Below are 25,685 nucleotides of genomic sequence, written 5' to 3'. Positions count from 1 at the left end.
GGTAAATAATTACATCAAACTACGAAACAATTTTCACCTTCGGTTAACTCGCAGTTAAACTGCCTCATTTTACAGCAAAGTCTTCAGTTCCAAATCGATTCGTTAGTATTCCACTTAAAAGCCTGGATGAGAAACCAGGATAGGAAAAAGCAGCTGCTCCTCGAGCACCCGTTTTCCTTCTTCGACCCCCGTACACGTAGAAGCGTGCTACCAGGCGTCACTCGCGACCACTCGCGACGCATCGGCCGATCGTGGCCAGTCCGCCGCAGCTCGAAGCGCGCCGAGTTGCCCCGTGTGATATTAATTTAGAAACGCCGAATCGTCGGGGCGAGGCGGGTGCGCGAACGGAAAGCGGAGAAGCGGAGGGAAAGCGGTCGGCGCCCGAGCGGTAGCGGTGAAAAGAATGCCCTGCAAAGCGAGACGAGAATGTCCCCCGAGCGGAACCAAAGAGTAGCCCGAGGAGAATGCGGGAAATGGGAAATGAAGAGACTTACGCTCTAGTCAGCGTGCTTACGCTTCAATTGTATCGTTTCATCCTCTAGGGGGTCTCGAGATCTTATTTCATTTACGTCGCGTTGCTCTCTTGCTTTCGCGCGATGGCGCGCGTTTTTTATATATACACGGTAGATGATATTTTGGTACGAGACATTTTGAGCGATTATACGATAAGGGAGGCGAACGTATTGCGTACTTAATTTAATTAAAAGAAAAAACGACAAAAAAAAAGGTGAAAGAGACCGTTAGTCGACGTAATCGAAAAAGGGAAACCACCGATGGAGCAACGATCGTACGCTCCGCGACAGCTTTAGTCACTTAAGTTGTACAAACTTGTCGGCATCACTTTTTTAACATCCACAGTCGCCTGCTCGGCGCGAGCAACGCGCGAGCGACGTAGATTGCACCAAAGCTTTGAAAGAGAAGAAAGGAAAAGGGAGCGAGCTGGCTAGAATACCTCGAATTTAGAACAATTCGACTTTGGTGGAAGACTGTAGATGTAGCGAGCAGTAACGAGGTCTTCAGTGCGCATGCGCTAAAAGCAAGTGGAGGAATGATCTTGTATCGAAGCGTCACGATCACGCGACCAGCGATCAAAGGCTCCTCCTATACACCTCGCTACTGCTTACAATTGGTACAGCCGCGCAACGACAAGACGCTTGCACGTTGCTCGCGATCGCTCGCGCGATAAGTCAGAAATAGACTTGCCTGGCGCTTGTTCGATCCTAATGTTAAATTGAATGATCGAGATCGTTGACCTGTACATAGATCCCCCATTATTTTTTCACCGATACTTTGTCACACGGAACGATCGAGCGAGCAATAAGATGATTTTTGTGATCCTAAGTAGAGTTCCTAGCTGTAGTTGTTGCTGTGTCTTCGTTCTTTCGATTCGTAGCTGGTTAAGCGAGTCTGATTCTGACTGAATAAAATTCGGCGACGGGGGAACGTTGCCCCGAAATCTTTCTCGCGCGTTCGTTTCCGCGGGACGAGAAGTTGCGGGACGTTTGAGGACACTTCTGCGTGAGCAGATTTGGAAGACTGGTCATGTTTCTGCGTTTGTTAAACTACGTCACTACGCCAGAAATTAAAGTGATCGAAGAACAAGATTTACGCGATATAGAAGATGGACGCTGTCAGAGCATAAAAATTCGTGTACACATTTCTCAAAAAATATTGGAGCTGGAAGTTTGAAATTTTTACCACATATTCGTGATACGCAAACGTTGAAAATAGACTACTATTATCTTTCTGTCGTTAGTGGTCTCTGTGCAGATAATGTTTTATGCGCGCGGGCCGAAAACGTGACTCTTTTATAGGTATTGAAACTTGGCAAGTATGTTTTGGTTTTAAGCCTGAGACGTAATAATAGTCTGCTTTCATTCAAACCTAGATGTAAGACACTGTACAAAGTTTCAACCGTCTATCTTAAATAGTTTTTCGGATCTGTGTACTTTTGTACGCGGGAAATTCGAATTATTTCTGGCTCTTCTATAAAGATATTACGAACACATAACCTATACATATTGTAATATTCGCGGGGGAATGCAATTGTGAAACGTGACGAAAGAAAAAGTTGGATTTTTTTTAAGGATTCTCACGTGCAAGTGTCCTTAATGGTGCATTCTCGAGTCCAAACGAAGGCGAAGCACGCGCAAAGCTTACGCCTGTATCGTCGAACCGAATATAACCTCCGCGAGGAGGTCGGATGAACAATTCTTCGCGATTTGGTCGCACTTTTAACGATATTCGCAAGCTACCAGTCTTTATACTATATTACAAATACTCGGCAGTCAATCGAATCTATAAATTAAATAGAGTTAACCACGTAACGGTAGTCAATAACTGAGACAAAATGAGAGGAACTATAGTGTTATCGATTGGATCGTTCTTCGGCGCTGCAACGAACCTCTGAGGGGAGGATTTTACACAGAAAATGCTGGCAATGCTATAAATAATGAATAACGAATTACTTTAATAAATTGGGTCGAGGAAATTAGAAATATATAGAACAAAAGACGATTCGAAGGTTTACGGTTTTTTAAAAAATTTCTGATTACCTACTATTGAAAGGTATCGAGCTGAATTTTTTACGGGGTATAAACGATACATAAGAAACTATTACGACCCTAATCGTATCGAATATTGAATAGATAGATTCTAGAAATTCTAAAATGATCTGCAACCTTATTTACGTTCTCAAAAGAAAAATGGAGTCACTTGCCTGCCATGTCTTCGCCTTACCAATTTACAAATTGTATGGTGCCACTCTTCATGGCCCGTTGCTACCGTCGAAGAACGCCTCAGCGTCGAAGATATTCTCGAAATTGTATATCGCAGGTATTAAGCACGTCCTGCCCTTCGGAAAATAGCAAAGAGTAGCAAAGAATTCGGGGGAGAAGGACGCGCATTGTGAAATCGATTGAGCGAGAAGGGGAGAAATGAACTGATACCCGCGAATACAAATTTTAATATTAGATCCGTCGTAGCGTACTTAAACAAAAGCCAACAACTACTACAACAAATGGAAGTCACGATAAACGGGCAGTCGACATTATTTTTTAGAATGTGAAAATGATCCAAGCCAGGCCCCAGGACGATCATGCCTCGTAAAATCCAGGAGGAAAAGGCTTCTGTTGAATGTGTGCTCGATTTTCAAATCGAACTTAAATCGTTCACGTACACGACGGTCATCCGAGTTAAATTGCTGCAACGATCGTCGCCACTTTCTGGAAACGATGCCGCGTGTATACCGAGCAATAGTGAGCTCTCCAACTGCGCATGCCCAAAGAGAGGGGAGCTAGGTTGAACTAGTTTGGAGGTTTGACCTTGCGCGCACTACTTTCTTTCCCACCACTCTCCATTAATCCCTCCTATAAACCTAGCTGTCCTTCTGTTCGTTTCCATGAAGGAGATTTGATTTTGATTTTCAGTCACTTCTTTTTTAAGAAAAGACATTTCTGAAATTTGAGAACGGTGACTATTTCTCCATTCCCTGTACATAGAATTATCCGTTTGCACACATCCATCCTCCAATATCCTGTAAATACGTTCCGCTTAATTTAGAGAACCCGCTGTACACTCCAGCGAGGCAAAATTGCCAACGCGAAGCACATTTCTCGCGACTGCCGTCCGTTATCGTTCGGATCGGTTTGTCGCGAAGCAATCTGAACATAAAAGCTCCGCCTCGCGATTAAAGCGAAGTTTGTAATTGCGACGCGTTACCTTATCGACGTAATCGTTGACAGCGCGCATTACGGCGTTACAGCCAATTAGCTCGGATTCCCGTCGCGCTCGTTAACCACGTCACGAACCCTCGCTTAGCAGAATTTTTCTATTAGATAATGCCCCCGACCCTGCCTCTGACACACAGGCACGATTACACGCTTAACGTCGATAAACGCCACGTATCTTTAGCTGTAAAGCGAGCCGAAGGGACGCCGCCGAAGGGAATTTCCTGCTAACTCCCACGCCACTGCGTCGTCACCGATCTACCGTTCTCGCCTCATACTTAAGTGTTAATGGAAAAAAAAGACTCCAAAGAGGACCAAAAAAGTACTTAAACGTTACCACGCCCACGCACAGTGGCGCCCCTTAACGCAGCGATAAATGTATAATTGCCAATGGCGCAGGGCAAGGGGAGCGGCGAAAGGGAGAGGGAAATGCGTATCGAAGGGTCAAGTTGTACATTTTTCAAAACACGGTAAAAAGAACAACGAACAACGCGCGACAATGATTGTCCGCGTAAATGTAATTAGTTAACTCAATCCACGTGCATATCACGTGCGACTCACGTGTATGGTAGGTAGTCCATCGCTCCGCGCAGAAGCTTCCCCGTGGATGATCGCCTCTGATTAATTTCGAAATTTCCATGCATCTTTAAAATACGGAAGGTACTTTTACAAAGGGAATTCTTTTTAAGCGAAATGCATTTTGTTCGAGGGATTTCATGTGTGTGTGTGTGTTTTTTTCTGGAAGGTTCCAGGTAACTTTTATCTTATATCTTGTATGGACCACTGACAAAGGAACTTACAAGTTTTCTTTGATGTCTATTCAATTTCCACGAGTGCCCCTTGAAGCCAAAATCACTTGATTTTGCAATTTCAAAAAGTTAGAAGACAGGAGTTACGTAAAAACTGAAGTTTCCAATGCCCTCGAACACTATACATACACGTTAGCTTTAATATATTTCCTTTGAACCTTTGAAAATTACCGAATAAGCACCTATTTTACGTACGCTATTGTGAGTCGTCCTATAATTTTCTTTCGCCGCAGAATGGTACACGAAAGCTTTACTTGCAACCGATAGTTCATAATTCCGTGATCATTATCGATCGAACTTGCGCTCCATTTTACCAAGGCCGTTCGAACACGGTAGTTCGGCGTAAAATTATTCGCGGCGACGGAAGGAGGCGCGAGAAATGAATTATCCGTGGCATAATTAAGCGGATAATTTGTTAACGGTGGATAAGAAATAGGTTACCCTTGGCCCCCTCCACCCCCGCCACTCCCCCCCACCCTATTAATGAATCCAATTACGAAATTAATTAGAGCGCGATCCTAGCTCGCCTCCCCCGTACGATAATTTAGATTTCGCTGAAGATTTATGCAGAGTCGATAAGCACGGAACCTGCGCTTAACTTGCACGCAATCGAAGTCAGTTTCGCATGGACGCCCGAAGTTCGGCGGTCACGGACCGTAATTAACAGGACGCGTCCGTTCGAGCGACGGTCCGCGGTGGGGCAGGGCATGATCATCGGTGAACCTGGCTTTTCACGAAACGAGCCGGCGAGAAAACGAAAAAAAGAACAAAACTGGGTAGAAAGAAAACCAGGGAAAAAAAGTGAAAAAACGTAAGGTAGCTGAGAGAAACAGATAGGGTTTAGATTAGTGTGATATACAAGGTACGACAAAGCAATAATTTAGTGATTGTATGATATATTTGATTAGTGAGTTTAGCGCGCTAAGTTTAACGGTAAAGGTTTCGGAACGTATAAATATTTACTCGATAAATCGTATAGTTTTGTAGAAACGCTGGGATGACGCGCCACTTCAGAGAGCAAAAATGAAAAAAAATAAATAATTAAAACGGTGTCTTGGGATCAATGATTTAAGCGACGAATGTCGGGGGAAAGGGTTTAGTGAAACGTGTAAGGCTGACGATCGACGATAAAAGTTTTTCAATCGCTTCGCGAGACGATCTTTACGCAGCAAGATTCCGTGAGGTTGCCCCGCCCCCTCCAACCACCCCAACCCCACCCCCCACACTCCGCCCGCTCGATCGCGAATGCGTTACTTTCCGCCTATCCTCTTCGTAGATTACGCATCGACAACAAATCCTGTGGCGATTTCATGAAATGTTCACCTCGCCGATAACTTCGTGACATTGATCATTACGTAATCGTCTCGCTCGATTCCGGTGGCACTAAAGGCGGAACCACAAATAACGAATGTTCGTGATTCCACGAGAGACTACACGAGTGGATCTAGCGATGAAGGCAAATGTTCGCTACTCGCCGATTGTCAATTGTTTGCGCGAGCTTCTGCACGAATGCTCGCAGTTCCCGAGCATTTGCGATCATCTAAACGCGCGTCATTTGTGGAATGAGCGCACAGTGCGGAGATACACGCGAACACTTTAGTGAAAAGTTTCTGGAACGTCGAGTGTCGAATGCGTGGTTCCGCCTATACGCGAAACTTTGGCGAGCAGCTTGCCGAATCCCGAATGTGCGGTTCCGCCTTAACGCGAGTGCACGGAGGCCAGTGGCCAACTTCAGACAGTTGGCATCGGTTTCGCGAACTGTTCTACAATTTCTCCATGGATATGGACATGGTCCGGAGGAAAAGCTCGTTAAAGGCTCCCATCTAAACCATATTCGCGGAATATGGGGGAAATATTCAGGAAACGGATGCGAACCACGTGAAGTGGGCCACTCGTCGCTCTAACGCAAATGCACGCTGGCGAGTGGCCCACTTCACATGATTACCATTCAATTCGCGGACCCCTCTATAATTTTTTGTGAATATGGACTAAGGTCAAAGCACGTTATATTTTATATTTTATTAATTGAAACGTACCGGAAAGTTGCTAGGATTTCTACCATAGATAAATAATACGTTTACAATCTCAAAAATAAAAAGAGTGGGCTAAATTCTTTTGGTATTACGATTTCTTCTTCGAAATAGAATCGCGGGAAACAATAAACCAATGGGTCTGTTCCGATTCACGCATTGAGTGGATAAATCGCAGCGCAGTCACTGCGCGCATTCATATCCTTCCGTTTCGTTACTGCGGTTCATGCGTTCTCAAAAACGGAACGGTTTTCCCTGCGTTTCATGCGAAATCAAAATGGATGCTACCATGGATAAAGAAACGTTGTTGAAAATAACCCCGATACTGTTAAATAATAGTGATAATGAAATCAGCAGCTGTGATTCGTCTGATTAAAGCGAAAATGAAGATGATATTAACTTGCCATTTAGAATCGGAATTATTATACATATCATTAATTATAAACAAAACACGCGGAGAGATTATGTTTGCCTAAAAATTGACAGATATGTCAGATAATGTAGACCGTGTCATTCCGGGATATTCGAGAACAATATTCGGAGAACATTTTCGGTAGGTAATAAGTATATAATTATGCATTTGTATTAAAAAAACATGAGATGAAGTTTCTTCAAAAAGTAATCATTAGAGAATTAATTGTTTTTATTACTTTTCATTAAATTTTATCAGCTATTGGAACTGCTTCTCGTCTGAGTTTCGGCGTTTGCTGCACACTCGCTGCATCGGAAGTGAAAAGATTCTAGGGAATTCTATGCACCACCAATGCGCGCAGTAACCAAAACGGAACGATTATCTCTGCACTTCATGCGCAGTATGCGTGAATCGGAACGCACCCACTGATACAACTCTGTAATGTACAGGGTGTCCCACTTAAAATAAACTACCAAAAATATCATCTTCAATTGTGATGTTGCGAAAAATATTTTATATATAATTTGAATAGCTTTGAATACCTTTTTTTTATGCCGTTCAAATTACATATGGAATATTTTTTAATATTATCACAACTGAAGAAGATATTTAGTATCAATTTTAAATTGCTACCAAAATATGTTATCTTTTTATAAAAGAGTTCTCCCGTTTGAACCAATAAATAATTATTTACGAGATAAATGTCAAGCATGCGAAGTGAGCCACTAGCCTTCTAACTTTTTGTTAGAACAGCCAGAATCAAACGCGCTGACTACACTTTGCATCAACATATTTCTTGTCGATTGGAGTGTCCTCAATTTACAAATAAATATTGGACTGCTCGATGTTAAAGTTACTTGGAATTCAGTCGATTGGAAAATTGGCGGGAAACGCGGTATATTCAAATCGAAGCAGTATTTCTTGTCGATGCAAGAAACATGGTGCCAAATCGTCGTCACGCTCCGATGATTTCGATAAGTGAGATTTTATTGTTCCGAGATATCGTCGCAGGATACAAGTCGAAATGTCGATTGTTTATCCACTTGCCCGCCTCCATTCATTACACCGTACAGCTCCGATGCACGGTCGAGAATTCGGCGAACGAAAGAATTGAAAAAGTAACCTGCAATACGGACATTTAAAGCGAAATGGGAACTTTAATGTTTCTAGGTTCAGGCCCTGATTTCTGTGAAATAACCACTGCATAAATATTCACGGGCATATACGTTTTACAACACTTTCTTTAAACGATCGATCGATCGAGAAGTTTTTTTTATTACACTTTTTCCAACGTGGGAATCGTGAACATGCACTGTCGGAACTTTTCCCATTATATATATTTAAAACATTACTCTGCGTTTTTTGAATCTACTGTAATTACAAAACGACAAAAGTGAATTCGTTCGATTGAACAAAATAGTTGGTTCACATTTGGTATTTCACCCATGGACCTAAGAATTAAATGGACGGAACACAAAGTCTCAACATGGACGAGGGGGTCGAGTCAGTCGATCAGGAGAAGAGAAGTCGTGGTGAACGGCTTGTGATTGGCGGAGTAGTACGCATGCGTCGCGCTTTATTTGAAACGGAATGCTTATATAGGGTGTATTAAAATATGCTTATTGTATAAAACTATACATATATATGTACTTACATATGAGCCCCTCAACTGACGAGTGGCATAAGTTTTACCAAGTCGTAGACCGAAATATAATGTTGCAATTACGTATTAGCGTTTCAAACTTAACGACAAACTTAACTTTCATTAACCAATCATCGATCGTCCACCACATGTCTTTAGGCATGGGTACACTGGGCAGTCGCCAGGGGGCCCACGCTCGTAGGGGCCCCAAATACAAAACATTTTTATTACCGTCGGTGGGCAGGCGCCCCACTGCACTGATTTGCGCCAGGGCCTACAATGCTGTTAAGACGGCTTTGCTCCCCTTACTGACACGAGCTTAGGCCCCGCAGCTTTATGCTCCGTCCATTTAATTCTTATTAGGTCCATGATTTCACCGAACTTTAAATTTAAATAGCAGCCACTGCGTATGCGCGCATTTGGTTCCTATCGAGCACATAAATTAAATGAAAATTAGACTTTTCGAACATATTCCTGTGTAAGATTTTACGCGATTCTTAGGCATTGATGTACCACACCAAAGAATTTAACTGAAATTTCTTCAAATGCATTGTAACAGGAAGAAAGGTTAATTGTAGTTTTTAATTTTCAAAGTAAAGCGCATGCGCAAAATTAGCTGTACCAAATACGAACAGAATTGATGGGGAAAGTGAAACTTCTCGATCGGAAAGGGTACTTCTTCTCAAGACTAAACGTTCACCTTTATTCCCAAGGGCGTTTCAAATCATGTAATGAAATTTCAATGAAAATCCCAAGACTGATATTTTGAGATGCGTGCACATCTGTCGCTCTAAATCCTGTTAAAACCCACGTCTTAACGAGCTCGAAGCTTATCTCATGGAGATCGTTTTTGAATGTTCCGACTTGATGAAGAGTGAAAGAGTCGAGTGACCAAGAGGGAGCAAATGAAGGTCTACATCATCCGCGTTCGTGGGTGCACGTTGTTCTCTTTTGAACAGATTTCGTTCAAGTACTCTTTATAGGAAACTTGATCTACAGTTTTACTTTTGTAACGTGTAGATGCCAGATTGAAATTATTATTGGTATCGTTTTTATACGTATTAACGATTCAAAGTAGAAGTAACTCGACGTCGAGGTACTACAAGTCGCAGATTCTCGAATCTATTTGCAACTAATCGATCATATTTGAGAAGTTATTGTTCCTAGAGCCACGAGCTTTATCCTTAAACAGACCTTCGTCACGTTAAAACATTTTCAACTTTGTCATAAAGGGTATGTATAAACCTTATACGAAGAACGCGAATAGAACCGTCCTTCTGTTTCTTTCCCTTTTTTCTTTTCGGTGAATGTAATGTAATAGACAAGGATTTAATTCTCGTACACACACAGAAACACGCGACATAGGACACGTATGGTACAGTTCCATCGGAAGGTACCAACAATTCCGCCAGAGCGAAACCCAATTACCAATTAACAAATTATCAATGTACTTACAATACTTAAGGATAAGACAGTTCAATTGCACTACATTTGTAAACTTTATTAATTATACGTTGCAAAAAAAACAACATAAATTGTAGCTGTTATTTTACCTGGTACACCTGTTTATTCAATCATTATAAAACGACAGCGTAATCGCGCATAATACAGTTGTATGGTTCTTCTAACATCGTTTTGCATCCTGCGATACCATATCACCTTTATAAATGCCATAGCGCGAAGAGTTCCCATCGTTACATAGCTTACCCGATGCGAAACATTTTGTTAGCTAATAAATAGCACTTATACTAAGCAGCATAATCGCAAAGTCACGTTCAATATCAATTGCATTCGCAGGCGACAAGTTTCATAGCGCGTGGATCGCGAGAATATGGCGATCGCAATCGATGCAATCGAATAGACACTCTTGTATTATTACTTATTACAGTTATATATTTCAAACTATAATACAAAGTACTTAGCAGACTATAGTCTAAACTGTATAATTATAATCGGTGTTGCGGGTGATCTTTAGAGGCGGCGGTAGCCGAGGCCGGGTCCGACGGAGGAACTACTTCCTTTTTATCCTCTGGGGAGTCTTTAGATTTATTCCATTCCTTCAAACCTTCCGGTAACGTGGTGTCCTCCTCGAACGAGCCCGTCCCTTCAACGAATTCCTCGTAAGTGGACTTCTCGCGGAACGGCCTGGGCCCCAGGAGTTCTATCATGTCGTCTCTGCTCAGTATCTCTTGCTTGAGTAATCGTTCAGCCACCTGAGGATACCAAATAACGCACATGTTCTCCTATGAACATCCAGCTTTCACCAAGCATCCGGAATCATATTCCATACCTTCATCACGTTTTCCTGGTGCTCCGTAAGCAGCTTGCGCGTGCGCACATAAGCCCGTTCGATTAACTCGCGCACTTCGCTGTCGATTAGTTGAGCAGTGTGCTCGGAATACGGTTTGTCGAAACTCATTTCTCCCGGCTGCGGCATTTGGAAGCTGACGTTGCCGACTTTCTCGTTCATACCGTACTGGATCACTTGAGCGTACGCGCTTTCAGTGATCTGATTTGAAGAGAGAAAGAACGACGGTGACATTAGAGAAAGGAATATATTCTGATCTTTGTTAGGAAGCCGATGTAGCAATGTATCACTAACCTTCTGCAAATCATCTTTCGCTCCCGTTGTTATGCGACCGAAGAATATCTCCTCCGACACTCGTCCGCCGAGTGTCATGCACATTCTGTCGAACAGCTGCTCCTTCGTGTAGAGATACTGTTCGCGTGGTAAATACTGAGCGTAGCCTAAGCCTTTTCCGCGCGGGATTATGGACACCTGTCACAGGTAAAACGAAGCTGTTTTGAAGTCAAATTAAATAGGAGCGGCCCGCTACAGGATCAAGAAATGCACCTTCAGAAGCGGATCGGCGTACTCCAGAAACCAGCCTGCCACCGCGTGGCCAGCCTCGTGATACGCGACTGTCTTTTTCTCCTCGGGCTGCAAGACATTCGTCTTCTTCTCCATACCAGCGACAACCCTCTCAATGGCCTGTTCAAAATGTTTCAGGTGAATATTATCGTTCATGTCTCTCGCCGCTATTAAAGCTGCCTCATTGCACACATTAGCAATATCAGCTCCTAGAAACATCTATATATGATACTCTGACAGTGTAACGTCGGTCGCTCCTTCGACGAAACTTCGCCCGGTTAATCTGAGATCTTTATACCTGTGAATCCGGGGGTTAAGGAAGCCATCTTTCTAGCCAGCTGGTCTTTGTCTACCGTACTCTTCAGAGGCTTTAAGTGCACTTTAAAGATAGACGCTCGACCTTTAATGTCCGGAGCGGGAACAAATATCTGCCTATCGAATCTTCCAGGTCGTAGCAGTGCTTTGTCTAAAATGTCTATTCGGTTGGTTGCTGCTAAGACAACCACGTTGGTCGTTGTATTAAATCCTAGAAAAAGGAAGAAACGAATGTTTGATTAAATTTAGCTTCGTGATAGTACGTCTTGTTTCTATGTTCGGCTGATGCTGTGACATTACCATCCATTTCAACTAGAAGCTGATTAAGCGTATTTTCCTGTTCGGAATGACCGCCAATATTACGACCTCCCCTTTTTCTTCCAACAGCATCGATTTCGTCGATAAATAATATACATGGGGCGTGTCTGCGTGCCAACGCGAACATGTCTCGAACTCTTGAGGGACCAACACCAACGAACATTTCCAGAAATTCAGAACCAGATACTGTGATGAAAGGGACATTCGCCTCTCCAGCCGTAGCCTTGGCTAATAATGTTTTACCAGTACCAGGTGGGCCTATGGAGTGTAAGTTGTAACGTAAGGTTTACAAATCATTCTCCAAACGTAGAACGTACTGTACGACGTAAAGGAACGAAGCATATGCTTACCCGTCAGCATTGCACCTTTGGGAATCTTCGCGCCAAGATCTATGTACTGTTGTGGGTTTTTTAAGAAATTTACAAATTCCATAATTTCAATTTTTGCTTCCTCGCATCCAGCGACATCTCTAAATTTTTAAACACACATGGTAATATTTACGATGACGTCGTAACAAAGAAAAATGACAAACGGTTAAAATTGTACGTCACCATTTGGACAACTTACCTAAAACGAACATCGATGTCTTTGGAGTTAATTAATTTTGCTGTCGACTCCATTACTGTACCAAAGAAGCCACCCTTCTTTGCGCCCGTACCGAATGTCTGCATTGACTTTCGAAATAAAAATATAAGGAATCCTGTAATTAAACATCAAAGTCACTGATAATCGATACGTCGTTACGAAGGGTGTAACTTACCCCACATGAATATCTGCGGCAGCAGTTTGAAAATATGTTGTACTTCAAGTTCATCTTTGTATACTACTAATATGTAATTTTGTGGCTCTATGTTCAACTCCATCTGTGCATTCTCTAGGTTTCTCTCAAATGTTTCGGTACTTCCAATATTGAACCACAAAACATCCTATGAAACGCGTTAAAGTAGTTATGCATTTGCTAAGAGTACCATATATAAATTCATATGTTGCGCAACAATTTTACAAACTCACTGCTCCATTTACAAAATGTCCGGGTATTAGCTTTACACGGACCCATTGCTTATTGATAACCTCTAATTTGTCTACGACTGATTTGCTCAGACACCTGACGAGAATTGGCACAAGTTATTCACTTACATATTACGGAATGAACATATCAGGCAGAGTATTAACCTAACAAGAAATAATTCATAATTTAATTACTGTGATATAAAATCTCTCCACGTAATTTCCGTCGCCGGACTGGACAGCAGCTGCATATATACGATCGTAGCTGCCATAATTATGAAGCCAAATAGAAGCATTTTCTCATTCTTAGTATTTTCAAACGGCTTCTTCCCTCCCGGTCCACTTAGATTAAAGTCAAAGTTCCATTGGAACCCTGTTTTATCGCTACTAGCACTCGGAGGTGTGCTACGGGAAGATGAGCTAGACGACAACGGTTTGCTCTCTTTGGCCGATCCTTCTTTAACTTTTTCAGCTACTTTCTCAGTAGTTTTAGGGGATCCTTTTGCTCCACCTACAGAAACAACAATACACATTTCAATCAGTTCAACTTACATTAGGTAAAACAGACTGACAGAAATGTAACGACCTTTAAAAAACTTCTCAAAACCTTTCGGTGGTTGATTACATAGTAACCTCCACTGTCGTTGCAACTGTTCGATCATTGTCATTTCATTGCCATTTTTGATCAGTGATAAGTACCTTCGTAACTGAAAATATTTACACAGTTAAACTTTCTCATAAAATAAACTTTCTTCGTCGTTATAGTCAATCCTTTCGATGCCAATGGCACAACCATCAAGATAATAATTGAGCATGAAAAAATTAGCTGGAAATATAACATAAGACTTTATCGCAAAGGGCTTCGTTCCAGAGAGAAATAACTTTGAATGTTTAACAACAAGTACTATAAACATGAACAGATTTATAAGTAACTTATAGCAAAGTCAATAATAGCGAGGCATAATCCAAATTCATTTTTCTCCAAAACAACGACTTGTGCGCAAAATCTTTATTCTACGCTGTCGAATGAATATTTCAGACAGAATGAATCATTAACTTTTCAGTTGTACCACCGGGAAACACCTTATGTATACATGTATGTGTATTTAGAGTGAATTGTATGATAAATGTTAAAATACATGAAATGGATAGAAACGTATGATAGCCTTTGCAGAACATCTTAATAGCGACGGACAATTAAGTGAGTAGATTGAAAGCGTAAATCACGAGGATATCCGATAGGAGATAATCGTTGTATGAAAGTATAGAAGGGCACAGGCTATGTGAGGTTACGATTTGTACCTGAACTGTGGCGGCATTTTTATACGCGGATTTCAAAATGAACCTTTCGAATTTGGTAGCTGAATATAATAGCTGGTGAGCCATATTTCCTGCGTTTCTCAGTTATCACGTAATATGATGAAATTTCGTAGATTCCGTCCTTAATACCTCCGCATAACACATCACCGGCCACAAGACACCATTCCAATAAATATCCCCAACCGTAGGCCCCACGATTTATTTCCAACGCACGGAAATCTTACTCCGCGGAAACGTTCTCAAAGCCACCCACTAATCACACTATTGGCTAGTGGCTACTCATTCGGGCGCCAATGGAATGGACTAATGATTTCCATGCAACGAGAAAATATGGTATGTTGAGAATAAAAACCACCAGGGGAACAGTATTTCTGATATTCTAAGAAAACTTATTTTTATTGCTATACAAGTTTATTATTGCACCTGAACGAGTTGAATTGCAATGAAATTGAGTAATCGCATCCCATGCACTGTAAACATCGCTAACCCGTGGACATGATTCATCTGTACAAAATTAAAATAATCAGACTTATGCGTAGAAATCGTACGAGTAAAATAGAAAGCGCCGAATACTAAAGACACCGAACAATAATGTTTAAATTACTATAGGTGAATATTTATGTCCATTAGTGTATTATTACTGAAATTGTAAAATAATGTGTATTGCTGTACAAAAAGGGATATTAATCGCTCGTAGACGTACAGTCACCACTAATTTGCTAACTCTCCGTCTGCGAGTAATTGGAATTCTCTTCGATGCTTATAGTACAGGGAACATATCCCTGCACCGATTCCTGCAAAATAGAAAGCATAGAGCATATATATATATATATATATATATATATGTTTAACAGCTCCGAAAGGAAAGAAATAAGAGTGCGTACCGAGTTAACGATAATCTGTCGTCCTTCCTCCAAATTAAGTCCGTCCATGTCTTCTGCCGTTAATATTATCACAGAATCCTCAGGTATACTACTTTCGTCTATATAAGTTATAGGAATCTCCGAAGAAACCTGCAATTTAAATTCCTTAATGTTTCTACGACGCAGCGATACGTTACACGATTAAGGGACTGTTCCGGTCTAGAGTCCATAAAAATAGGTGACCTTTAAGAATTAATTACAGGAAAACTACTACATATAATTTAATGGGACTTTTTGCATTATATTAAGGATGTCTTAAATTATAGAAATATATTTTTTGTTTTATAATTAATCATTGCAGACGGCACTGGGGAGTCGTTAAAGTCGAGGCGTCGAAAAATTCATCCAAATCGGTGGGACCTGTCTGTATGTCCAAAAGTTATCATCCGATTCGACTGAAACTTTTTTTATTTTGAAGAATATACTTCGGGCTAGGGGGGAAACCAGAAAAATTACGAAAATGACATTTTTGAGAAAATAACGATACTTGAAGTTTGAAATTACTTTTTCCCTACATTGTTTGTCCTTTCAACGCCTTTAAAAATTATAAATTTTATTTTTTTTTAATTTTACTGGTTTCCCCCCTAGCCAGAAGTATATTCTTCAAAATAAAAAAAGTTTCAGTTGAATCGGATAATAACTTTTAAAGACACAGGTCCCACCGATTTTGGGAATACTATTTCGAGAAAAACACGATTAAAGTTTTACGTGAGTGCCGAGTGGCCGGGTGTTACCCATGCATTTGCCGCTAGTCCGTATTCCTAAAAGGTTGAGCATTCGAAAAGTGAAATAAAAAAAAATCGATTTTTAAACCGGAACCTCCCCTTAATGGGCGAGAGATCGAAGTTGTTTAACACCTCGCAAAAAGTGAAATCGGCTCCCTCTTGTGTTTTCGATTCCGTGCCATGCTTAGAGTCCGACACTCGTCGTTTCCTTGAGTTCAACGGGCGGTCCGACTTCTTGCCATCTTGCTGAAGACGTCTCCATATCGTCGTCTTAGGAATATGATAAGTCATCGCCGCCGCCGCTTGTGACATTTTCCCTCCTTTACAAGCGGCGACAGCTTCTTCCAACCGAGATTTCTTTAATTTCTCGTTTTCGGAGTTTCGCTTCTTCCAGAATGATAGCGGCAGTTTTCCCTCGTCTACCAACCGAGCCTTATCCCTAAATAAAGTAGTCTTTGGAATCTGAAAATGCAATCACTGGCACTGCTCTCAGCGGTTCACAGTTACGGCTATCGTTCGATCGAAGAACAACAAATATTACTTTGAATTCGAGCGCAACTTTGGTCAGATTCTCTCCCCTTTCCAAAGCCTTGACTGCAGCCTCTCGTTTGTCAGAGTCGTAGGACCTTCTCATTTCAGAACGCAATATTTGGTAGCCTTCTTTTTGAATCCTTCTCCATAGTACAGTCTTGGGTATGCTAAACATTTCTGACGCATGTTGCAAACTTGTTCCACCTATGGTGACAATGGAATAATTCTGAGAATAATTAGAAATTGTAATAATTAGAATGCGAACACCAACCGATTACAGCGTTTATAGCTGCTTTCACGCATTCCGCTGGGTACTCGTTTCTTGATGCGTTAAAATGTATACCCAACGCTTTGGCACGCATGTATAACGTCGAACGCGGTATATTGTGCTTAGTCGAAGCTTCTATTAACGTTTGCCCCAACTTTAAGTCAGTTATCGCAGAAGCTAGCATGTCGTCGTTATAATCCCTTTTCGCCGTATCGCGCCTGCGCCTCTTTCTTTTACTCATAGTTGCATTTTCAATGACTTCTTGTTCTTGTTCTTGCTGATCTTCTAACTCTTCGTAACTCTGTTGCAGCGCTTTAACAACATTATCCTCCACCTCCACAGTCATCGGCTCTTCGTTATTATCATTAAAATCCTTTGTGCTCGAAACTGAGTCCGTCTCGTCTACCCTATCGATCTACGAACATAAGCGATATTAGAAGTCGTCTGATAGTTTCATTTGATTGTTCTAGAAAAAGAAGACAACCTCGATGAGACCACTTATTTTTAAGGAACGTGCTGCGTCCAATAAACTATTGAAATTCTCCACTGGAACTCGTACTTCGCCATGGTAAGTAAACTCTATGATAGACTTAATATCCTGCGCAGATATATCGCTCAATATTATTGTCGGATGATCTTCGTTTACTTGACTTAAAACATCCTACGAAGAGAAAGTCAGATATTTCCCTTTATTAACATAATTATCAGAATTCACAAATGATAATATAAGTTGATGGGGTATACCCATATCTGAGACACACCCAAACATAGTTTTCTCAAAAACAAAGCATCGTACAAAAGAGATTAATTCTTTCTACCCGACTAATTCTTTTATCTACGACAGTGCTCCGCAATTTCGTGCCATGGCGCAATGCCTCCAAGTGGAGAAGAAGCACAGGATTTTTTTTTTTAACAAAATTTTTCATAAATGTAATTTGTGTGCGTACACTTTGTAGCTTCTATATGTTTTGTATATTTTTGCTTGAGGTGTGCCATGGAATTCTGGGAAGGGCTTAGGTGTGTCGAGGGTGAGGAAAGATTGCGAAGCACTGATCCAGTTATAAATTCATCTCCGATCACAGGACAAACCTCCGTACAAGCAAAAATAGTGAAATGTATCGCAGGATCGAAATTTTATCAAGTCACAAACTCATTTGGAGGGAATCATAAAACCTTGGAGGAGGTTCGCGACTTTTTCAGGCTTATGCTTAAAGATGCGAAAGTTGTTTACTCGAAAGAGAGTGCTACAGGCGCAGAGGACTATGCGATGGGCATGAATGCGTTCCCCCGCAGCGGCCAGTGTCACGTCCACCATGCAGTCCTCCTCCAGAAGCTGCCTAATTACATCGGACAAATGGTTCTGGTAGTCATTCCATTTGAAACAATAGCTCTGATTAATCTCATGTTGGCCAACAGCTTCGGACATGCCGTTTCAATTTCGTTTCCTTTTCCAATTTCTAACAACACGCGTATACAAACGGAATTTGGAACGGGACTGGATCCTTCGCAACCAAGATGCGACACTTTAATTTTACTGGCCGATCGCGGACACAAAAAAATGCTCTACGGGTTTCACTGACTTTTTGCGACACCGTTCAGTTCTGCCCCGTATTTTGGCTTCCTTTTACACGCGAGTTTCGCTCGTGATCGGACATTTACTCATCTCTGAAAATTTACCAGAGATCGATTACTAGTCAGCGGTGCATTCTTATTGGTGGATAAAGTTGCGACTGCACCAAATCTGCACGTTACGTTGGAAAGTAGCATAACTGATCCACTTGCGATCTAAGCATGACTGCCAATAAATATTCGGAATATGGAACGTGAAAGCGATCGTTTCGACAACATAAATTAACGTTGCAAATTTGAACGCTTAGCCGCGTGCTGGACCCCCGTAATTGCGCCGTTTGAGTATAGACGATGAACGCCCGTCGCGCGTTCTCCGCACAGGTCGCATGACACTGAACGGAGGCATCTGTGCACAGTAGTACTTAAACAGTTAAAGAGCAGATATTAATTATATTATTATACATGTATCGATTTTCATTTTAATGTGTACTTTTATGTTTGTATTTTTTCGAAGTAAATTTTGGGGACATTGGTAGCGTCGACATGAATGATATAAATTACAAAATTGATCCTGTCTGTGTACCCGATGGTTCGTGCCCTTTCAATCACTTTCAATGCTCGAGACGAGAGACGAGTTTTGTTGAGTTTTGTGGTTTTGTAATTACGTTTCACCAGCATTTGACCAGTGAAGTGTTCGTTTCTTAGAATTTCGATTGCTTTGTTGGATTGTGTATTTTAATACAAAATGGTTAGTTGTTCTACGCAAATCAGTGATTTTATGTATTCTCCGTGATCAATGATATAATATAAGCTTCGCATGGAATATTTTCAACATGTGACAGCATAACCTCGATGACATTACTGCACCGTTAACATTACCATAGTTTCTTAAATATAAGTAAATGGAATTTGTGAAAAATATTGTATTTCGCCTTAGAAACTTCAATTTCTTATTTTGAAGCATTAACAATGTTTTTAAGAGGGGTCACTCAGGTGAGAATGAACTACAAGTTATTTTACAGATAAAAATTTGAAAATATGTATTTCCATATTATTTTTTACGCTGAAATGAATTATGTAAGTTAATACAGTGACAATTTTTTTTTCAAAATTTAAAAAAAATTTCGAAAAAATTATTCGATTGTAAAATCCATATCTATATCTCTGTATTCATAATTCATTTCAGCGTAAAAAATAATATGGAAAAGCATATTTTCAAATTTTTATCTGTAAAATAACTGGTAGTTCATTTTCACCTGAGTGACTCCCCTTAAGAGTAAAGGTGGTCTCTAAAATAAAAAAAGAAAATATCTCATGTCCCTGGAAACCCCAAGATAAAAATAGTCAGCTTAATTTACATATTGTAAAAATGATAGTTTATATAGAAATTATGTATGCGTACTATGTGGAATGTAAATGTTTCATTTTATTACAGAAACCTTTGATGTTGCACGGGCACGAACGTGCCATAACGAAGATCAAGTACAATAGGGAAGGGGATTTACTGTTTTCCTCGAGCAAAGATAAAATGCCAAATGTTTGGTACTCTTTGAACGGCGAACGACTCGGAACTTTCAACGGTCATAATGGTTCGGTATGGTGTATCGATGTTAATTGGGACACGTCGAGACTTCTGTCCGGCAGCGGTGACAACACATTAAGAGTTTGGGACTGCCAAACTGGTTCGTATTCCATTTTCATTGAATTTTCTTTCCATGCCCGCAGTCAATGTTGAATCACGATGCAATTTGTATTTAGGAAAAGAAATAGGCCAACTTAATACGAACAGTTCGGTGAGAACGTGCAGCTTCAGTTATTCGGCAGACCTCGCTGTTTATTCTACGGACAAAACTTTGGGACATCAGTGCGAGATGTTTGTCATTGACATCAGAAATGTCGACACAGTATTTTCACAGGACGATGCAATTACTAGAATAGCGGTCAATGGTCCTAGAATCTCCGCTATTTTATGGGGCGCAATGGATGAAACTATTATTACTGGTCACGAAGACGGTGAAATCACTCTTTGGGACGTAAGAGTAAGTAACAAACTTGCTTACCATTTTTAATATATACACATATAATTGATCGATGAGTTGCCTTTCTTTGTAGACAAGGAAGAAGTTGTCAAGCGTCAAAGGTCACAAGTCACAAATAAATGACATGCAATTCAACAAAGATGGCACCATGTTTGTAACTGCGTCTAAAGATAATACTGCGAAGTTGTTCGACAGCGAATCACTGGTGTTATTAAAGACGTACAAAACAGAAAGGCCTGTGAACTCCGCGACAATTTCTCCAATCTACGATCATGTACGTTTTGCAAGCAGTAGTTAAAGGTATAATAACATTTATGGAAGTTTACAAGAGCTATGTTTTATAGGTGGTTCTCGGAGGAGGTCAGGATGCCATGGATGTCACCACAACATCCACTCGGCAAGGAAAATTTGACTCTCGATTTTTCCATTTGGTGTTCGAAGAAGAATTTGCTCGTTTAAAAGGACATTTCGGTCCAATCAACTCTCTCGCTTTTCATCCCAACGGTCGCAGCTTCTCGACGGGTGGGGAGGACGGTTACGTCCGTATTAATACATTCGATCAATCTTATTTCGATTTCCATTTTGAATACTAATTTTGTGAGGTAAAAACGAATAAATATATGTCGATACTATAAGTGGTAGATTTTCTTTCCATTCACTTTGCTCGAACGCTTGTATGCAGTAAGAAAAACAACGATCTGTTATTTTATATAAATTTATTTTTCAAACTCATGCAAATGGAATGGATAATACGTATCACATTAACAGAAACGGTAGTCTTAATATCCTTATGAAATTTATGTTGTAAGAGGTAGCATCACTAAATATATATACGAACATCTTAGATATAAAGACAAGTTTGGCTGAGTATAACAGTATATAATGTTAATCGAATACTTTGATACTCTTTCAACAGTTGAATCATGTAAAAATATATTACTTGTACTTGAATTTCATCTTAATCAAGTATCGGGCTTTCACTTGAGCAACATCGTATACAATAAATTCATTGTACAATAAATCTGATTTCTTAGGAAGTTTAGCAGGTACCCCTGGTCCATATGGGACCTCAACGCCATCTTTCATCTTATGAACCTGTTCAGGATCGGGACGAGTTTGCCCATAACCCACTGTAGAATGTTTACCACTCGGCAATTTCTCGATATAGTCTGCTCTGTACCTCTCGTACATGTTACCCAACGCCACTTCGCAGAGTAACAATAATCCAGTAGAGTCATTACTGTTTGTGCAACAGTAATTCGCAGACTTCGACACCATGTCTGCGAAGTATATACCTTTACCAAACATATAACCAGTAACAGGAGCTTCCGGTGGAGCTATTCTTAATCCCTGAGAAAGTATGCCAGCAAAGTTGGTTGATCTAGAACCGTGCCACAATAGTTTCCTGTTCTGCAGCTTCTTGAACGGCTTGTATCTAGACTCCTCTCCCTGCCTCTTAACGACAAACACATCTTCGATCTGGAGTTCATACGCGGTATGAGTTTGCGCATGAGTATTCTTTACGTACTGCTCGAGCACCTTGTATTCGTCACCCTGTTTGTCCATCACCTTGATATCTGTATTCAGTTGCTTGTAATGAGCGTCAAGTGGATTCTTTGTTTGATCCGTCTTGCCATGCAAAAGAGAGTAGGCAATCTCCATCTCAAGCAGTGCATCCAGCATCTCACACTTGAGATGAATTTCTTCGATCGTTTCCAGGATCTTAGGCCCGGACACACCAAAGTTATGCGGTATTAGATTGTAAAACTTATTAGACGCGTCAACCAATTCAACTCGTTCAACGTGTTGTTGCTTTAGTAAGCCTTGTAGATCCGTTAACACCGAATAGGCTTTCTGTATCTGTTTTTTTGATAGCTTCCCAAGAGGCATTTTATCCGTGTCGATTTCAAATTCTGCCATCACCTTCTTCATGTTCGCTTCGTTAAAGATCAATCTCATCAAATCTTGCACCGGCTGGTCTAGATCGCTCTTAATTTCAGAGTCCAGCAATTGCGTTGAAGCTTCCTCTCCATCGTCAATATCGACCGGATACATTCTCTGCGGTACTTTAACAAAATGTTCCCTACGACTCCAGATATTTCCAGACTTCTCTTCGTACAGATCCTCAAACTGTTCTATACATTCCTCCAAGGACAAGTTACTTAGTTTCGTGCCACCAATAGTTGTCCCTATCCTGCCCCAACTTCTGAACAACCAGTACTTCTCCTGTTTATCATGCTTCAATATCTGCAGCTTGTAGTAACTATTTTTCTTCGTCTGTATGTCTGTATGTACTAACGTAACGGTATACTTGTCTTTGCCGCTTTGGTACACGTGCGCGATATCTTCCAAACCGCTGTCTGGGTCGACAGTTCCACCGCCTTTCAATTGAAGCTTAACTTTACCAGACCCTGACTTCTCAAAGGCACTTTTACCTTTGCTCTTGGCAGCAGACTTCTCTGCCACAGAGTTAATCCTGTCGGACAAATCACCGCCCCAGCTTGAAATGGTCTTCTCCTTAATCAGCTGGATCGGAGACTTTGCGAGGTCTTTAGCTTCCTCGACAAAGTCCTCGGTAATAACTTGAATATCAAGATTCTTCGCTTCTTTTATCTTGTTATTTCTTTCCAATTCATTCTCAGACGATATAACAGCGGTCAAGTGTTCGTGAACCTTTGTCGTTACCTCTCCTCCCAAAAGCATAATATCCTTCTTCAAAGTCTCTTTATTTTTCTGTGTCCGCCCCACAATAACGAACTGCATATGCTTCAACGGCCTTGGTTTTCCTGCAACCTTTGGTCCAGAGTCAACGGTATCTTCTTTTTTTACCGTGCGGGATGTCGATGGCGCGGTCACCTTTACAAACCTTCTCTTCACTTTGCACTTTAAAGATTTGCTGCTGAACATTTAAATGATAATTAATCAGGTGCCTTACAGATACAACATATGTAACAGCAACCAAAGAAAGCACTTACATGTCTGGATACGCCTTTTTCACATCCGATGGTATCGCAAACTTTTGTCTCGGAGGATCTTGAGTCACGTACTCGCATTTGGTCCATTCCGTTAAGTCTCCGGTACATTTGTACCCAACCCCCGATGTATACGTAAGCTGTCCACTACACTTTGGACACGGCTTTAAAGCCCCAAAGCAGATGCCATCAGACACGCGATCTATTATCTGAAATAAAGAATTACGAAAAACATCTACACGTCTACCTCTTCTAAAATTATAAGCAACTTCGACGGAACTTACAGCTGTGAGTCCTTCTGGGATGTGTTGTTCATTTTTCACTAACATTTCAGTCAGATCAGATTTCTTTAACACGGAAAGTACATCTCTAATTTTAAATAATTCAACATTTTGCTTCTTCAATTCTTTCTCCTCTTCCACGTCTTCGGCTTCGTCCTTGATTTTCTTAACCGGAGGAGCACCATCCGATTTAATCTTTGGCAAAGTGCTTTTAACCGTCGCCTGATCCTCTTTGGAAAGATCTCCTATACCAGGGAGCTCATCGCCGGCCTCGTAAAACTGAAAGTCTTCTCTTATCTTTGCGAAGCAATCCAGATGATGCCATTTGTCTACGCCACCGTATTTTCTGCCTTCTTCGCTTTCAAAATCTTTCTTCGATATTCTTACTTCACCCTTCACTATTTTCTCTTCGCATCCCCTGCACATCGATCTGCTAGACTTGGCATATTGAATCGAAAAGTCGCATAAAGCGCCCACAGCTTTCGCAGTATTGCCGCGTTTCTTTCCTTTTCCCGTGGTGGGTGGTGGAAGCTTACTCGATTCTTCTATGTAAACAGAAAAACTAAGAAGGCACCCCGTACAAAACTGTCCCATTACAATATTTAGTATCTAACTAAACGAACCTATTTTCTTTTGAATTTCTTTCTGATCTTCCCACCGAATGTTATCAAAGTTGGCAATGTCCGCGGTGCTCCTCGGCCTTTGTTTTATAAAGAAACAGGTCCAGTGATACCATTTGGTTATTTTTCCGTCGTGAACAGGGCTCTAAAAGTCAGGAAACACAAAGCATACACCACCAATTCAATTAAAAAATTATTACAGCAAATTCAGGTGTATGTACGACGCCACTGCGCCACAATTAGAAGATACAAGCATAATTAAAAAGTACAATCAAGTAATTACAATTAACTCAGGAGATGTTGGACAGATCGAATGTCACCGGCAATTATCGGACAAAGACGATTGTGATTCAGAAATCTGGAGCCGGCATCAGTGACGAAAATATTTGTGCGTGTTCAAAGTGATGCGTACCTGCACGACAACGGCGAGTCGCAGCGTATCCTTTGCGATAGAATTCTTACAGTTTTGGCAAGAAGCACGCGAACTTTTCGCGTACTCGACGCTATACGGAAAATCGTCCATCGCTCTGTTCGATTCTGTTTGATCCTGTTGCGGCGCCTTCAATTTCACCTCTTCAAAACCATACACCGGTAACTGTGACGAAAACGGTCAGAAACGCAGCATTGCATTCAACGTAGCGTAGGTGCATTCATGCGATGCAATTACCCGCCAAATCCTCCCAATGATACGTTCAAAAAGACGTTATTCATTTCCCTCGTATAAGCGGGATGTATGTCCAATCGAGAATCGTGATGTAACGATAAATTTATAATTCCAATAAGGAATTGCGGTTGTAGAAGTGTTAAAGGTGGATAATATGGTATGTATTTGAAATAAATGTTACGTACCTGAATATCACGCGTTTCGTTTCAGATTCATCAACGGACCAATCAACGAAAGCCGTTTAATCCGCTAGAAGCGGAAATAGAATTGAATTTGTTGTGAAATTAATATGACTCATTATAAATAATGTCTTCAGATTATTGAAGAAATGTATATAATAATTTTGATATTTTTTATATAAGATTTCTACGTGTATTTACCTAATTGTTAAAATTAATAATTCATTTTTCCCTTTCATTCAATTTATAACTTACTGTAAATTAAGATTAAGAATTGAGAGATAATTATTTAATTATAGTATTGCTTTTAGGAGGCTTCTTATATTAGTTCCTGTACATACATAATGATAATTGATTACCCGTTTTATATATATATATATATATATATATATATATATATTTTATCAGTTACTATTGTCTGATAAGGATAGTATTGTTTACAAGTGCCTATAGCTTTTAA

General features: G+C 40.7%; 4 protein-coding genes across 6 annotated transcripts; 1 reads left to right on the top strand and 3 right to left on the bottom strand.

Annotated features, from left to right (window-relative positions):
• Window positions 1–10,101: 10,101 nt before the first annotated feature.
• Window positions 10,102–14,661, bottom strand: Afg3l2 (AFG3 like matrix AAA peptidase subunit 2). Its single transcript, XM_076829433.1, has 13 exons — window positions 14,437–14,661; window positions 13,721–13,841; window positions 13,330–13,645; window positions 13,138–13,231; window positions 12,887–13,052; window positions 12,694–12,826; window positions 12,477–12,595; window positions 12,109–12,384; window positions 11,792–12,019; window positions 11,476–11,702; window positions 11,224–11,400; window positions 10,912–11,130; window positions 10,102–10,834 (listed from the first exon to the last, which is right to left on the bottom strand). Exons 1-13 carry the CDS (start codon window positions 14,518–14,520, stop codon window positions 10,568–10,570), a joined length of 2,427 nt encoding a protein of 808 aa, XP_076685548.1. The 5' UTR covers window positions 14,521–14,661; the 3' UTR covers window positions 10,102–10,567.
• A 170-nt stretch (window positions 14,662–14,831) lies between these two features.
• Window positions 14,832–18,570, bottom strand: LOC143377765 (uncharacterized). The gene is made up of 7 exons (XM_076829445.1): window positions 18,133–18,570; window positions 17,386–17,562; window positions 16,905–17,316; window positions 16,644–16,837; window positions 16,235–16,564; window positions 15,339–15,467; window positions 14,832–15,248 (listed from the first exon to the last, which is right to left on the bottom strand). Exons 1-7 carry the CDS (start codon window positions 18,325–18,327, stop codon window positions 15,174–15,176), a joined length of 1,512 nt encoding a protein of 503 aa, XP_076685560.1. The 5' UTR covers window positions 18,328–18,570; the 3' UTR covers window positions 14,832–15,173.
• Window positions 17,373–21,144, top strand: Eif3i (eukaryotic translation initiation factor 3 subunit I). 2 transcript variants are annotated; one of them, XM_076829467.1, is made up of 5 exons: window positions 17,373–17,469; window positions 19,906–20,152; window positions 20,229–20,509; window positions 20,583–20,783; window positions 20,854–21,144. In XM_076829467.1, exons 1-5 carry the CDS (start codon window positions 17,467–17,469, stop codon window positions 21,100–21,102), a joined length of 981 nt encoding a protein of 326 aa, XP_076685582.1. In that variant the 5' UTR covers window positions 17,373–17,466; the 3' UTR covers window positions 21,103–21,144. The 2 variants fall into 2 exon arrangements, with proteins under 2 accessions (XP_076685582.1, XP_076685573.1); XM_076829458.1 differs by lacking the exon at window positions 17,373–17,469 and adding an exon at window positions 19,105–19,218.
• A 64-nt stretch (window positions 21,145–21,208) lies between these two features.
• Window positions 21,209–25,193, bottom strand: Parp1 (Poly-(ADP-ribose) polymerase). 2 transcript variants are annotated; one of them, XM_076829412.1, is made up of 5 exons: window positions 24,795–25,193; window positions 24,386–24,527; window positions 23,766–24,307; window positions 23,485–23,690; window positions 21,209–23,408 (listed from the first exon to the last, which is right to left on the bottom strand). In XM_076829412.1, exons 1-5 carry the CDS (start codon window positions 24,903–24,905, stop codon window positions 21,446–21,448), a joined length of 2,964 nt encoding a protein of 987 aa, XP_076685527.1. In that variant the 5' UTR covers window positions 24,906–25,193; the 3' UTR covers window positions 21,209–21,445. The 2 variants fall into 2 exon arrangements, with proteins under 2 accessions (XP_076685527.1, XP_076685536.1); XM_076829421.1 differs by having other exon boundaries at window positions 21,209–23,405; window positions 24,795–25,192.
• Window positions 25,194–25,685: the final 492 nt, after the last annotated feature.

The sequence above is a fragment of the Andrena cerasifolii genome, chromosome 1 (assembly GCF_050908995.1).
Source record: "Andrena cerasifolii isolate SP2316 chromosome 1, iyAndCera1_principal, whole genome shotgun sequence".
NCBI lineage: Eukaryota > Metazoa > Arthropoda > Insecta > Hymenoptera > Andrenidae > Andrena > Andrena cerasifolii.
This window is presented reverse-complemented; position numbering and strand designations above follow the sequence as displayed.